General features: G+C 51.0%; 2 protein-coding genes across 3 annotated transcripts; both read right to left on the reverse strand.

Annotated features, from left to right (window-relative positions):
- Nucleotides 1-1,344: 1,344 nt before the first annotated feature.
- LOC111756315 (uncharacterized) lies at nt 1,345-3,756 on the reverse strand. The gene is made up of 5 exons (XM_063229010.1): nt 3,601-3,756; nt 2,940-3,037; nt 2,645-2,851; nt 1,749-1,815; nt 1,345-1,670 (listed from the first exon to the last, which is right to left on the reverse strand). Exons 1-5 carry the CDS (start codon nt 3,754-3,756, stop codon nt 1,449-1,451), a joined length of 750 nt encoding a protein of 249 aa, XP_063085080.1. The 3' UTR covers nt 1,345-1,448.
- A 4,211-nt stretch (nt 3,757-7,967) lies between these two features.
- On the reverse strand, nt 7,968-15,152 carry LOC100724921 (sororin). Of its 2 annotated transcripts, none has more exons than XM_003468215.4 (6): nt 14,961-15,152; nt 14,685-14,773; nt 14,538-14,603; nt 14,415-14,450; nt 9,901-10,329; nt 7,968-9,731 (listed from the first exon to the last, which is right to left on the reverse strand). In XM_003468215.4, exons 1-6 carry the CDS (start codon nt 15,004-15,006, stop codon nt 9,651-9,653), a joined length of 747 nt encoding a protein of 248 aa, XP_003468263.1. In that variant the 5' UTR covers nt 15,007-15,152; the 3' UTR covers nt 7,968-9,650. The 2 variants fall into 2 exon arrangements, with proteins under 2 accessions (XP_003468263.1, XP_063083575.1); XM_063227505.1 differs by having other exon boundaries at nt 14,913-15,152.
- Between the last annotated feature and the right edge of the window lie 32 nt (nt 15,153-15,184).

The raw sequence follows: 15,184 nt of genomic DNA on the forward strand, positions 1-15,184 counted from the left end.
AAAAGAAATAAAATGCCTATAATTCCAGCATTCAGGAGGCTAAGAAAGGATTATCATTTTGAGTTCGAGTTTGAGACCAGCCTGAGTTACAAAGTGAGCTCAAGGGCAGCTTGAACTGCACAGTGAGATCCTGTAACAAAAAACAAAAACAAAAACAAAAACAAAAAAAAGAGTTAAAGTGAAAAAAAGAAATTTAAAAAAATTAAAACAAAAAATACTCTTTGGGGGATGTGGTGGCACACACCTATAATCCCAGCACTCAGGAGGCTGAGGCAGGAAGATTGCCACAAGTTCAAGGCCAGCCTGGGTTACACAGTGAGTTCAAGGCCAGCTTGAATTACATAGGAAAATCCTGTCTCAAAAAGATCAAGAAAGAAAGAAAGAAAAGAAGGAAGGAAAGAAGGAAGGAAGGAAGGCAAGCCCTTTTGGTTTTAGTCAATTCTGATTTTGTATCTAATTGAAAAATTTTTTTTCAGTGTTTCTTTATTCCTGGGTCTACATACATGTCAACTTTCTGAATCCTTTAAACTGGCATTGTCATCTGATGTCTCAGTAAGTAGTTAAAAGAAAAACACAACACACCAGGAACCTGAAGCAGCCTCCTGTCTAGCTGCATAAGTTTTCTTTTCAGAAAACTTTACGCCTCACCTCTGTACACGTGACCTTCAGCTGTCTCTCATTCCCATTTACCTTAGAGTCCTGGGGTATACAGAGAGGCTTCCCCAAACTGAACACATTCTTTTTTTTTTTTTTGGTCTTTTTCGTTTTTATCAGTACCAGGGATCGAACTCACGACTGCCTGCTTGCAAGGCAGGCGCCTATGCCGCTGAGCTAAATCCCCAGCCCCCAAACTGAACACATTCTATGGGCCACAAAGCAATAGGCACAGCCCTCCCACCTTCCTGCCCTGAATGCCAGAACCTTGGTGCTTCTTGGGCTCAGCGGTATGGCTATTGGTCTTGGGGAGCTCCTGTTAACTCTCTGGTTCACACCCCACAACCTACAAAGAGGAGAGAACTCAGCCGAGGCCACTAGGTGGGCAGTAGCTCTTCCCACCTCTCCTGGATATCGCTGTGCACTCTGGAGTCAGAGCAGGTGTCCTGGTTCCCTTGCAGAGGGCTGCAGCCCCGGGACTGTCCCACTTGGTGCGTCTCACAGGAGCATGGCTCTCAGTAAGTCTGAGGGCAAGTGCTAAGAGTGCAGGGGCAGATCAGGGTGGTGGGAATCAGGGAGGTGGGGGAGTTGGTGTGGCGCAGAGACTGTGCTTGCTTCAGAGCTGATGGCTGCCTGGCCCCCACAGGAGTCCACGGCCAAAGGACACTGGGCAGCAGAACTGCTGTTCACTAGAAAGTTTATTGTTAGGCAGCTGATGGGGCATCCCAAGGGGGTGTCAGGCCTCCAACTGAGGCCTGGCCAGGGCTGACTGATTTCCATGCACTGGGGCAGGGTCAGAAGGCAGGAAGAGTGGCGCTGCCCTCTAGGAGCTGGGGGGTTGAGACAAAGGTGCAGGTGCTTGATCTTGAGGTGCAGGGCAGAAAGTCCTCGTAATCTGTCCTCTCCTGCTGCAGCTGCCCCAGTACCTGCTTAGTCAAGGTTTCCTCCTGGGTGTCCTGTGCTTCCTCCTGTGCGGCCTGCATTCCCTCCTTCAGCTTCTCACACAGGAAGCTAGGCTGGAACCAAGGGGCAGGCAGCTGAGCTGGGAAGGCTGGGGGCGGGGGGCGAACAGGTGCCCGGGGCAGGGGCCTCACCAGGTTTCGCAGCTTCTCCCCCAGAGCCAGGTTGTCTGCTAGGGTGGTGCTCAGCGCCTCCCGAAGCCTAAGGTTGAAGGAGACCCCCTCAGTCGGGGGGCTTGTCCCACACACGCATGCCCACACACACTCCTCAGCTCTTGGCCTGGTACAGCCCCCTGGGGCTGCACTACAGTTAAGAGCCCAGCTGTGTGACTGCACTGTTGGGAGGAAACTGTCCTCCCTTGTGACCCGGAGCAGGGGCCCAGACCCACTAACCCTGCTTTTCCTCTTTAGACTGAAGTCGCCTCAGACAAGGATGGTGGCAGAGGGCTGGCCACTCTGTGTGGCTCAGAGTCCTGTGAGCAGGACTCTATGTGGTTCAGGCTGGGGAGAAGGTGGAGCCTGGAACCCATTCTGCCCGAGCTCCAGGTGAGCTGCGTGAGTGCGAGCTGCCAGTACTCAGGCCTGGGGAAGGACGCTCGCGTGTCCTAATGGAAGAGACCCCTCCCAGGACTTGGGTTGCCAAGAGGGGCTCTGACCCTAACACCGCCACTGAGTGGCAAACGGCCACAGGTTCATGCAGACCCAAGTCTCAGAGCCCTCCCCACAGATCCCACCACCTCTCCACTCCTTGGACAACTAAAGGCAAGGAGCCCTGATGGGCAGCTGCTGGACAGCTGGACAGGCAGGCCCTGAGCTAGGCTGTCAGGCGGTCTACATGCTAGATTGAAAGGGAAGACCGATGGCTGTGGCTGTGACCCCCACATCTGCAGGGCAGGACACTGATGCTGGCATGCTGAGGGACCTGCTGGCAAGGAGGTCACTGAAGGGGACAGAATAGGAAGGCAGAGGAGACGTCAGGAGCTAAGAACTAGGAGGCATCTGATGACCCCACAGGCCCCCACCTGGCTCACCTCACACAGACGTTCTGCAGATGCTTCATCTCCTCTGAGGCGCGCCGAACGCCCCAGTCCTGCTGTCCCAGGAACCGGCTCTCCTGGATCTCCAAGTCCCCGGACAGCTGGACAGTGAGGGCTGGACTGGCAGATCTGGAGGCTGGGGGAAGGAGGCGCCCAGCCAGAGCCCCAGGCTCCTCGGTCCTGGTGCAGGTGTGAATATTCCTGAGGGAAGCAGCACGCTCTGCTCTGCCTCTGCACTTCATACACACTCACGTGAGCACACACACTCACGCTCACACACAGGCCTTACGGGTCAGGGACTCTGGGCTCCGGTGTGCTCAGGAGTGTGAACAGGAACGTGAAGGTTGTTTCCGGCTGTAGGTCTGGCTTTTGCTCCGAGCGAGGTGACTTTGCAGAGAAGGTGCCATGGTAACTGAAGTGGCATGAGGCTGCTTGCCCAAGGCCCAGGCCTCCCTCAGCCTCCTACTCCTACCATCTCCCCTCCCATCTTTTTTTGGCAGTACTGGGGATTGGACCCAGGGCTTCTGCATTGAGCTACACCCTCAGCCCTTTTTATTAGTTTTTGTTTTCCGACAGTATCATGCTAAGTGACTAAGTTGTTCAGGCTGGGCTTTAACTTGCAATCCTCTTGCCTCAGCTTCCCAAAGTATTAGAGTTATGTGTGTACACCCCTATTTCTGGCTACACCTTTCTGCTTTTCAGGGATTAGCCCTTGGTATCCCCGAAGTCTGTGGAGGGAGGCGGAGGCAGAAGTTATACGTGAGTGGTCCAGGTGACCCTCCAGCCGAGAAACCACCCTCTGCCTGTCCTTCAGACCTTGAGCCCAGGAGCTGGGCTCAGATCCCCTAGGAATCAGAGACACAGTGAGAGGGGCCACACAGTTGGGAACCAAGGCAGAGCTTCTCCACCCCCTGCCCCCTGCTTTGGGAAGCCCAAGGGTGTGCTGTCACCTCTGTGTTCGACTCCCTGGAGACCTGAGTGTCTTCAAGCTGCTGCACCTCAACAGGCTGCACTACTGGATTCAAGGAATACCCACGGTGGGCTCCTTCTTGGCTCCTGGAAGCCTGAGGGAAGACCCAGGCTTGGTGGGCAACCACATCTGCCATCCCACCTGCCTGCCATTCGAGGCCGGGCCTGATCTCACAGGGGCAGCATTTGGCCTGGGAATCAGCTCTCTCAAAGACAGAGTTGCCAGGCCAGGTGTGGTGGCTCACACCTTCAATCTCGGCACTCAGGAGGCTAAGGCAGGAGATTGGCACCAGTCTGGGATACAAAGTGAGTTCAAGGTCAGCCTGAACTGACCTTGTGAACATTGTGAGACCCTATCCTAAAAAGGTGAAGGGGGAGGGGTGCTGGATGTGGCTAGGAGTGAAGGTCCTGGGTTCAATTTCTAGTAATGTAAAAAAAAGAAAAAAAATGTTTTTTTAGTGTATCCTCTGCAATGCAACTATTCACTATTCGAAATCTGTGTTTCACTGAGCGTCCTATATTCTATCTGGGAATTTCACCACAGCTACGGGTGAAGAGTGTTCTATAAACAGAGTCTACAAATTTGAGGTGTGTGTATACATAAAGATGTGTGGAGAAGACGGAATTTAATGAATTCTATGGAAGTTTTGCACAAAATCTCTTCCACTTTGGCAGTAGAAATCGACCTGAGTTCACCGAAGAACAGAGCAATCATCGACCCTCTGACATGGAGGCTCTCATTTTCTAAGGCACTGAACCTTCCAGTGCCTACCTGTGAGTCTCTATCTCCTCCCCCCCAGCCCCCCGCCGGGAGCCTCGCTTCCTGACATCCTCCTGTCCCCCACTCAAATCCTGCCCACTGTGCAGTGTTAGGACAGTTCCAGCTCTGCAAGGGATGCCTGAGGGTCCACAGACAGAGGAGCAGAATGGCTTCTCCCCAGGTTTCCCCTGCAAAGGTGAAAGGGTCTGGTGACTCTCTGCCCACCCCTTCTGTCATCCTGCTGCCTCTTTCTGTGCCACTGTGATGGTGCTCATGAAAGTCCTGTCAGATACTCTCGAGTATCAAAAAGCTGGCTGTGGTGGTGCACACCTGTAACCTCAGCACTGTGGGAGGCTGAAACAGGACGATCACAAGTCTGAGCCCAACCTGGACAATTTAGTGACCTAGTGAGACCCTGTCTCAACATAAAAAATGAGAAAATGGATGAGGATGTAGGTTTAATCCTCAGTACAAAGAGAGAGATTCTATGCTGAGAGGCCAACACCAGGTTCTTACTATGTTTTGTTCCAAAGTCATCTTCTTGTTTCTAACGGTGATGATCAAGCATAGGTACCCTGCCAAGAGTCAAGTGTGAGATTCTTTTTTTGGAGATAAGGTCCTTACTATGTAATTCAGGCTGGCCTTGAACTCACTATTGAACCCAGGCAGGCCTGGAACTCTCGGTGATTAGAAGAGCTGATCTACCCCAGAAAGAAAACTGAAGCACCCTAAAGGCCTAATCATAAGAAATGGGATAAGATGATAGATTAACAGGACAGCAGGACAGGATGCAGCTCAGTCCTGCACACACTGCCCCCAGTAACACTGTTGATGTCACTGTCTGAGGAATGAGCCTTGGGCCAGGGCTTGAACCCACAGATGAATGGAAGCTACAGGGAACTGGGGGCATCTAGGTTCACAGAGGACCACAGCGCAGGGGAGTTCTTGGAGGTCAGCCCATCTGCTGGGGGCATCCGCCTGTCATCTCAACTGCTCAGGAGGATGAGGCAGGACTGCAGGTTTGAGGCTACCCTCGGTGGCTTAGCAAGACTCTGTCTCAAAAGTACTTTACAAGGGCTGGGAGTGTTGGGTGTGGTGGCACACGCCTGTATTCCCAGCACTTGGGAAGCTGAGGCAAGAGGATCGTCATGAGTTTGAAGCCAGCCTAGAGGACATAGCAAGACCTCAAAAACACTAAAACCTCAAAACACCAAAACAAACAAACAAACAAAAAAACCTCAGTTGTACAACATTTGCCTGGCATGCGCGAGGCCCTGGATTCAATCCTCACCCAGTACCGGGTTGTGAAAGGCAGTGGAGGCCCAGCTGCAAGAAATTTGCTGCAAACTCTATCTCAGAGTTCCAAAGACAGCACCAAGCAGGTGCTTCTTGACTTCAGGTGAGTGCAAAGCTCTGGTCGGAGAAGGGAGAAAATGTAAGCAGAGGCAGGATGGTGCAGTATGGGATGGGGATTTCCTGCTGGGACACAGGATGAGTGGGACAAGGACTCCAGGAAGGTCCAGGTCCCAGGTGACCATGTTGCTGGGGGTCTTCCTGTTTGTCTGTAGGGTGTTTGGGCCATAATTTAGAGTAGACGAGAGCCAGGAAATAAAGAGCTCTGGAGTAAAGGAGAATGGCGAAGCACAGAGAGCACAAAGGCAGGCCTCATGGGGGTGGGGGGTGTCAGCGTGGGCTGAGTCCAGCGCATGCGACACAGAGGGGTCCAGTTAAATATAGGACACCACCACACCCAGCGCCTGCCAAAACTTAAGTCTCACTTTAAAAAAAAAAAAGTTTTTTCTTTTGGTACTGGGGATTGAACTCACAACCCCATGCTTCCCAGGCAGGCGCTGTGCTGCTCAGCTATACCCTGGGGCCTAAACAGTAAAATTTTTTAGTACAAGCTCATCTCAATTATTACATGAGATATACTATTATAAAGTTATTTGATCTTGGACATTGTTGTATCCCCAAAATTGAAAACCAGTATTTAAACAGGCTGTCACCCACCTAAAACCTCTGAGCCACCCAAGGTGGGCTGTCAGAGCACTTGGTAACTTGTCACACAGCAGGAGGGCAGCCAACAGGCCCAGCTATGGGAGGACACTGACCGTGGGCCAGAGTCTCCCATGAAGGCTGACAGGGCCCAGGGTGACAGGGGAAGAGACTGAGATGAGCCCTGAGGCCTTGATCTTTATGTCACTGGTTATCTCTGTCCAAGAAGTAAATACAGTGAGAACACTGGGCATCAACTGCCAAGAGGCAGGGAGCAATTTTAGAACAGTGGTGGTCGGGGCAAGGTGGCACACACCTGTAATCCCAGCCCTTGAGAAGCTGAAGCAGGACGATGGCATTAAGCCTGAGGTCGGCCTGGGCTACATTACAGTACAAGACCTGCCTGAATTTTAGAAAGCCTGTCTCCAGAAATAAGAAACAAAGTACCCGAGCACCTCGGTTCCCAAACTTAATTCTTTCCACAACTGGCTAAGAACTGAACCAATTTCCCTAGGAAGTCAACAATGAACCTAACCAGACTGGCAAGTTCAAGGTCCTGAGTTTAATTTCTAGTAAACCACATACCCCTCCCCACCAAAAAAAGAGCCTAAACATTAAGAGTTTCAAGATCAGAATCATGGAAAGAATTAAGTTTGTGACCTGAGGTACCACTTTTGAGAAGCTCAGCCTTAGAGAAGTAACAACAAAAATAAATGCTAATTTACTTATTTTGTGAATGTGAACCCCCGCTTTTTTCCCCTTTCAATTGTGAGACTTGCTAAGTCACAAAGTTGGCCAGGCTAGGCTTGAAATTGCGACCCTCCTGCCTTGGCCTTCCAGAGTGCCGGGATTACAGGGTGAGCCAAGATGCCCAGCTTCAAGACTGCGGACAGCACTGCTCACCAAAAAGCGAACACAACCCTTAGGAGTTGGAGAAAAAGGATCGAGCCCCCAGTGGATGCCATAGCAGAGGCTGGCCTTGGAGAGGCGACCTGTCCCCTTAGATGAGGGAAGGAGGGAGGCAGTTGGATGACTCTGGAGATAACACAAGGACCTCGCTTTCTTTTGGGGACCCACAGGCAGGGAAGTGTAGATGATGCGGTGGATGGAACGCTGATGCAGCCCCCATGAACATCCCTGCACCTTACCTTGCACCATGCTGGGGGTGTTCCGGGAATCTGCATCTCTGCCCAGCTCCCCAAGGGCTCCTGCAGGACCCATTGCTGTTCATTATTCAGCCTGGGCCACTGTGCGAGGGCCGCTGGCTCCTTCAAAGGAGCCTGAAAGGAAAGGGGTGCAGGGCTGGTTCAGGTGGGGGTGGTCCCAGCAGCTCCCTGGGCACCTAGGGAGAGCCCTTAGCAGCACCCTCACACCCGTTTCTCCCCTCCTGGCAGTCCTTACCCAGATGGGTCTAGAAAAGAAACAGACCCAGGGTGGGAGACAGGGATTCACCGTGACACCCCTGGAGGAAGGCCCAGCTGGCAGCTGTGGGGGGCCGGCCCTGGTGTCAAGGCCCAAAGGCTTGGCTTCCTGGGCTTTACACCTTCAGTTTCTACTCTGACCCCCCAAAAGCACAGTGTATGAACACGCAGAAACCTTTTGATCATGTTTATTTGGAAATGAAACCCATTTTCCCTACATTGCAGTCAGTTCCTAAGGAACAGAAAAAGGCTTAATGATGAGATCAACTCACAGTTACCTGGCTCCTCCTGATTCTGCAGGACTAAGACACTGCCCCAGACTCCCACCCCGCCAGCCAGCAGGAACTAGAGTTTTTCAAGCGTGGCCCAGTCAAGGCCAAGTGGGTCATACTGAGGTGAGGGTGCCCGCTCAGTGAGTACCGAGCCTTGCAGAGGGTTCCTTGCCCCTCCAGTCCCATCCAGTACCTGAGCAAGTGCTCAGCCCCCAGTGCCTTCTGCCTCCAGCCTTCAGCCTCTGCTTCTGCAAACCTGGCCTGGCTTGGGTGGCAGTTGTAGTGGGTAGCTGTGCAGTGTTTAAACCACACCTCCCATCAGCACCCAGGAAAGGGAAAGGAAGGGGAAACGCCCCACTCCCACCCCTATTCCCAGCACCTCTTCGGGCAGGTTCCCAAGGGAGAGCACTGTAGCAAGTAAAAGGGAAGGTTGCTATCAGCCCCTACAGGTTTCTCAGGGCAGGAAATTCCGGGACTGGGACCTTTCATTCTTTTATGTAGTTTTTTTTTTTTAGTCTTTTTCCTTTTTATCGGTACCAGGGATAGAACTCACAACTGCCTGCTTGCAAGGCAGGCGCTTATGCTGCTGAGCTAAACCCCCAGCCCCGACCTTTCATTCTTCTGAGGCCAAAGACTACATGGTTCATTTTTTAAGAAACAGGCCTGGCCAGTGGGATTACAGGTGAGGTGGTGCACACCTGTTATCCCAGCACTTTGGAGGCTGGAGCAGGAGGAGTGCTGTTATTTCAAGGCCAGCCTGGGCTACATAGAAGACCTTGTCCCCAAAAAACAAACGAGGTATAGGTGACAATAAAGTTCATTCTTTGTCCCTGGGTAGGTGGCCATCCCAGAGACAGGACAGTATGGAAATGTGTCCCAAACAATGTTTCAGGAACCTGCATTTCCCAACAACTCAGTGGCAGAACACAGGTGTGTAACACATAGCTCCAGAACAGGAAATGCAGATCCTCAGAACCCAGAGAAAACAGACTTCCTCACTCCACACTCAGACTGCAGTGGGGTGTGGGGCACACGCAGCAGGATTATAAATCTGAGCCCAGCCTGGGCAATTTAGACAGTGTCTTAAAGTTTAATAAAAATAATAAAGGCTTCAAACCCAGGGTAGTAGGAAGACCCTGGGCTCAATCCCCTGTTCATGAAACAATATAAACAAAAACCATCTGGGCTCCCTAGCCTCTTTCTTGAGGCCAGCACTGCCCCCCAGTCAGCGACACCTCTCCTAGATGGTCAACAGAGCTGACCAGGACCCCAGCGCCTTGTGACACAGAGGGATTCCTGACTGAGAAACATGCCACTGACAGGGCCTGCCAATCTCACGAGCCCGCTTCTGTGGGCTGGTTCAGAGCAGCCAAGGTTCCTGACCAGGGCAGAGGTGGCCTTCTGCCCTGACACCTTGGGGAAACCGGAAGAGGGTGATGAGTGAGGGGCCAGGCAGGCCCCATGTTCTACAGCAGCACTTGCAGGGATAAAGAGGCCGGCGAGAGGGACCCCAAGTGTCTTCATCAAGAGGAAGCTATGTACAGGGAGAGGGAAGGTCAGGCCAGGCGTACGCTCACTGCATCTCATTCAACCAGGAGATCAAACTGCTCAGCAGCTTCAAACTCAGCATTCATGGCCGCGGCCCACTCATCCAGCTGCGACTTCTGGGGAAGAGAAATGGGGCCAGGTGAGCGGGGAAGGGGTACACACTGCCTAGAGCCCGTCACCCGCACCCTGCAGGTGCTGCCTTCCCCGCACCGAGCCAGAGCTGAGCCCTGGGCCTGCACGTCTCTCCAACGCAACAACGAGAGAGGCAGCCCCTCTGTCACTCACCAGGATCTCTGGTGCCTTTTTCTTCCTCCGCTTTTCTTTCATAAATAGGGGAGAGATCCCCGGAAGATTCATGTCTGGGGAGCAGGGCCTTACAGGGACCTTGGGGACCTCCGTCAACTTTGAGCACACCACAGGTGAAACACCAGACAAATCTTTGGGCTCCTCAAAGCCAAAGCAAGACTGGAGGCCAGGAGTGGAGGTGGAGGCACAGCGGAGGGTGTCCAGCCGGCTGTAGGAGCGCCTGACTTTCCTGGACATTTCCACGGTTCTGATATCCAATTCCTCTTCTTTGGAGCAAGACTCGACCTCTGGGGGGTCCAGTACAGGAGTGGTAGTAGGGGTCACAGGGACACTAGGTGTCTTGAAGAGGTCCCTCTTCGTGGGCTTCTGGAGAGGAGGGTTGTTTTCTTTCCCCAAGAAAAAGGTGATCTGCAAAGGGACAATGGAAAAAATGCCTTCTTGTTACGCAGATAGACCCCTGACTCCTGAGGAGATGCCAAAAAACAAAAAAACACTCCACAGGACAATTTTGTTATATATTTACTGCAATACTTGGGATCAAACACCGGGACTCATGCATGCTAGGCAAGCGCTCTACCAAGGAGCTACATTCACTGGCACCCCTCATACACCTTTTCTTGTGGTACTAGGGATTGAACCCAGGGCTTGTACTGAACTACGTCCCCAGCCCTATTTTATTTTGTTATCTTTGAGACAAGGTCTTGCTGTGCAGCCCAAGCTGGCCTTGAACTCACGGTGATCCTCCTGTCTCAGCCTCTCAAGTGCTGGGGTTCTGGGTGCGCGGCACCACCCCCAGCCAATTTTATCTGGAGACAGTGTCTTGCTAAGTTCCCCAGGCTGGCTTTCAAACTGTGATCCCTGTACTTCAGCCTCCTAAGCAGCTAATAGGGGATGGGGATTCAGCTCAGTGGCTGAAGCGCTTGCCTGATAAGCATGAGGTCATTAAGTTTGATCCCCAGTAACAAAAACAAAAAAAAAAACCCCAAGATTCTAAGCAGCTGGTGCTACAGGTGCGCCCAACTGGATAAACACTTTTAAAAGAAAACCATCCATCACTGCTTCTGAGAAGTCTACTCATGTGACACCAAAAGACTAGCCATATCTGCTGGTGCTGTCCCTGTGTCCAAGTGTACTTGTAATCCAGTCACCTAACACAAAGCCCCATTTACGGTCTATAGCTCAATAATCTGCTCTGCCTGCTTCTAGCTTCACCTCTATGGTCCATTTGTCACACAGCCACTGAACATCTTCCTGCAAAGCCCATTCAGGCAGTAAGGAGCTAGCAGCACCTGTCCTGTGCCTGGCACTGTGCTGGAGAGCAAGAGTCAGAAGAACACAAGAGAAAAGCCCTGCCACCCTGATGCTCCATTCTAGAGGGGAAAACAGATTACAATAAGACCATAGATTGTAACACAGCTCTTAAGTGCTACAGAAATAAAAAAGGATCAAATATTGGGTTGGGCTCACTGAGCAAGTGACAGATGAACTACAACTGGAAGCTGGGAGGCAGCGGGTTGTACGGACGCCAGCGTTCGAAGTAGCAGCAACAGAAGATGCAAAAGCCCTAAGGCCACAGTGTACCAATCAGGACAAACAACAAAGAGATCATCGTAACTGAATTGAAAAAAGAGGGAAGGAACCAAAGACAAAGCTTGAAATGTAACGAGGAAGGGGGCAAATATGTTGCTCTAGAGGCCACATAAGAGCTTCTGCTCTGAGACCAAGGGAGCGACAGTGCGGCTGGGGACAGGAAAGGCTTAACCTGACACACACACATGCACAGCTTCCTATGCTGGCTGCTTGTAAAACCCTTCTAGGCTCAGATGCTTCCTCAGGGAGGCTGCACCGCCCACCAGTTTCAGGATAGCCTCACCTCACCTATGGCAGTTACTCGGTCACCCAGACCTTCTGTTTCCTGTATAGTAACATTACTACCTGACACTGGTTCTGTACAGTGTCTCTGTACTGGTTGACTCGGTCACCCAACTAGAATGGGAGCGTCCTGACAGCAGGGGTCTCCCTCTGCCTGGCTTCATATTCAAATGCTCTGGAAGTCCCAGGTTGATGTATGTGAAACCTGGCACTGAGCATTCTGGAGGCCAAGGCAAGGATGGAAGCAGAACAAATCAACTGTGGTCCAATGAAAGACAGTAAACTGGTTTACGCAGACACATTACACAGCCACAAGCTCTGGGGAACATGCATCTTGGACCAGTAAAAGGGATGCATAACAGAACTGGAACACTCAACTATTTCCTCCTCCTCTTCTAAAGCCAAGCAGTCACCCAGATCCTAGCAACCTTATCCTACTCTGAAGAATCTACCAGAACCAGGTGTGGAGGGGCACGCCTGTAAACCTAGCTGAGGTAAAAGGGTTGCTGTCAATTCAAGGCCAGCCTGGGCTACATAGTGAATTCAAGGCCAATTTGAACTACATAGTGAGACCCTGTCTCAAACAAACAAAATAATAATCTATTAACTGATGGATTAATAAGAATCTGGAAGTCTCTGCTTCCAGTGTTCAGATTCACTCAGGGAAAGACATCAAACATAGGAACAAAAACATTATCAGATGTTGATAAAATCTAAGAGAATTACTCAGAGAAGTGTAAAAAAAGTAACAGGGTAAAAGTGCTCAGGGAGCCAAGCATGGTGGCGCGTGTCTATAGTCCTGGCTACTTGGAAGGCTGAAACAGGAGGATCAACAGTTTGAGACCATTTCAGGGAACTTAGCACGACCCTGACTCAAAAATAAATAAGGGGCTGGGGATTTAGCTCAGTGGCTTAAGCACCTGCCTGACAAATGTGAGGTTGTGAGTTCAATCCCCCTGTACCAATAAATAAATAAATAGGTAGGTAGGTAGGTAGGTAGGGCTAGAGATACAGTTCGGCGCCTCCTGAGTTCAGTCCCCAGACTGGGCAGGGAAGGTCTTTGTGAGGAAGTTCCCTCTGAGCCCAGGCCTCGCTCCTGTGTGAGAGGACAGCCATTTTGAGAATCAGAGGAAAGAGGGTACACAGCTTAATCAGGTCCTCACCAACTCCCTTCAGGATTCCTGGGGTTTGCATCCTCCTACCTGGTCTCAGGGCAGCCATTCTCCACACAGCCCCTTTTCCCCCACTTCACCTAGGGATCTTTTTATACCATGCAAGCTTGACTCAGTCACAACCTTGGTCAAAACTTTCCAAAGACAGGCTGGGTAAACCTCAGAGGCAGAGCATCTACTTAGCAAAAACCACACCTTGGGGTTAATCTCCAGGACCACATACAGCAACAAACAGAATGGAACATTTCCAAAAGCTGCCCACAGATGAGACAATGGAGCTGGGCCTGTGAGTGTGGTTTTCATGCCTCATCAGGGTCTGCTCTGGCCTTGCAAGCTGCTGCCCTTGATTAGGTCTACTGTGCACACACCAAAAAAACTGTTCTTCCCCAAATCTCATGATTTCTCTTTGCACCCCCTACATCTTTTCCTGGAGCATAGTTTCTTTTGCCCAGAAGCTCCACTTCTTTTAAAAGACCTGGTTTAAATGTCCCTTCTGTGAAATTTCCCTTGAGCCACCTGGTCTGGGTTACTAGGAAGGCATTTAGCATCTGCATCCTGCGGCCCTCAGCAATGTTGCAGTCACTTGTCTTTCTCAACATCTGTAAGACCCAGAGCTTTAAAAGGCAGTTAGGCCAGCCATGTTGGTGCACACCTTTAATCCCAGCACTCAGGATGCTGACACAAGACAACTGTTTTGAGTTGAGGCCAGCCGAAGCAATGCTCATTCCTTATATCATCAGATTTTCTATTAATGAGCAATCTTTGATAAGTTCCACTAAAACTGTAAAACTGTAAAAACACCACACATATAACTCATAGCCACCGTAAGAACTGAGGAGAACTGGATGTGTTGGCTTACGCCTGTAATCCCTACATTCTAGAGGCTGAGGTAGGAGTATCATAAATTCAAGATCAGTTTGGGCAACTTAGCAAGGCACTGTCTGAAAATAAACAAAGGCTAAGGATGTAGCTCAATGAGGTTCTAGTACAATCCTCTGAACCTTAAAAAGCACCAAAAAACTGAAGGCAAAATAGCTTAGAAAGAGAACAGGGATTAGGATACAACTCAGCTTTTTAAAGGAAAGTAACAGAAACATACAGGATACAGGATATAGGGACCTGAGAATGAAAAATTTTAGAAAAAAATAAAGAGATAAAAATGAATTAAGTTTATAAGGAGTAATCAAGACTGGCCTTGCCAGAAATGTGGCACATATCTATAATTCCTGCAATTGGAGGCTGAAGCAGGAGGATCACCGAGTTTGAGGCCAGCCTGGGATACATAATGAGTTCAAAGCCAGCTTGAGCTACATTGCCAGACCCTGTCTCAAATTTCACCCACTCACAGTTCCCTGGGTAGAAGTAAACAGCCAGTATAAGCTCCCCAAGCTCCCCGAGCTCTCCAGTGACCAGATTCCCACCCTACCAAGCAAATAGAAATGAACTCACCCTAGGGCTCCTGCGAGGAGAGTGAACAGCTGGGACCTGTGATAGGGACAACAGCAACAGATCAAACAGCCAGTCCCTAATCCTGACTTTCACCTATAATCAATCCCCTCTCTCACTCCTCACCTCTACAGCATGAGCCACGATCTTCTTCAAGACAATGGGCTTTTTGACTGGAGCTGCAGGAGGTGCCTGAAAAGCAGGAGTGCCCACGATGAGCTCTACATTAGTTCAGGGGTCTCTAGGGATGTAACTAAGAAACTCGGGACTCACCTGACAGATTTCAGGAAGGACATTCGGGAGATCAGAGCCTGATTTTCGCTGTGACCTCCGCAGGGATTTAGGATTTAGGGCCGTGGGCTCTGGAGAGTGAAAAATGTTGAGGTTCAGAAAGACTAGGTCCTACAAGAGACAGACCCTGGAGACAGCAAGAAGAGGTTCCCAAACAAGCCCTTCAGGGATGCCTTAAAGAAGAACTCTTTCGGTAGGGGAAGGGCTCACGTTCCCCAAACGGCTCCGTCTCATCTCTTCCGCGCGCCCTCGGCTCACCAGAGCGCTGAGCGGCCCCTCCGGACTGCGTTCGCCTCCCAGACATATCTAGTTTCTGTCTAGATCCTCCTCCGCCACCGCAGCCGCGCCTCCGCGCCAACCGTGAGGACCGTCGATCACCCTGGAAGCGTTCGAATTACCCGCCCTACCTGCATGGAAGCGGAAATGACGCAAAGCGGGAAAGCTGGTACGCCCAGCATCCGCTGCTCTCTACCCGACTGTGG

This window comes from Cavia porcellus, unplaced genomic scaffold (assembly GCF_034190915.1).
Source record: "Cavia porcellus strain 051 isolate PalLab524CR breed Dunkin Hartley unplaced genomic scaffold, mCavPor4.1 scaffold_17, whole genome shotgun sequence".
NCBI lineage: Eukaryota > Metazoa > Chordata > Mammalia > Rodentia > Caviidae > Cavia > Cavia porcellus.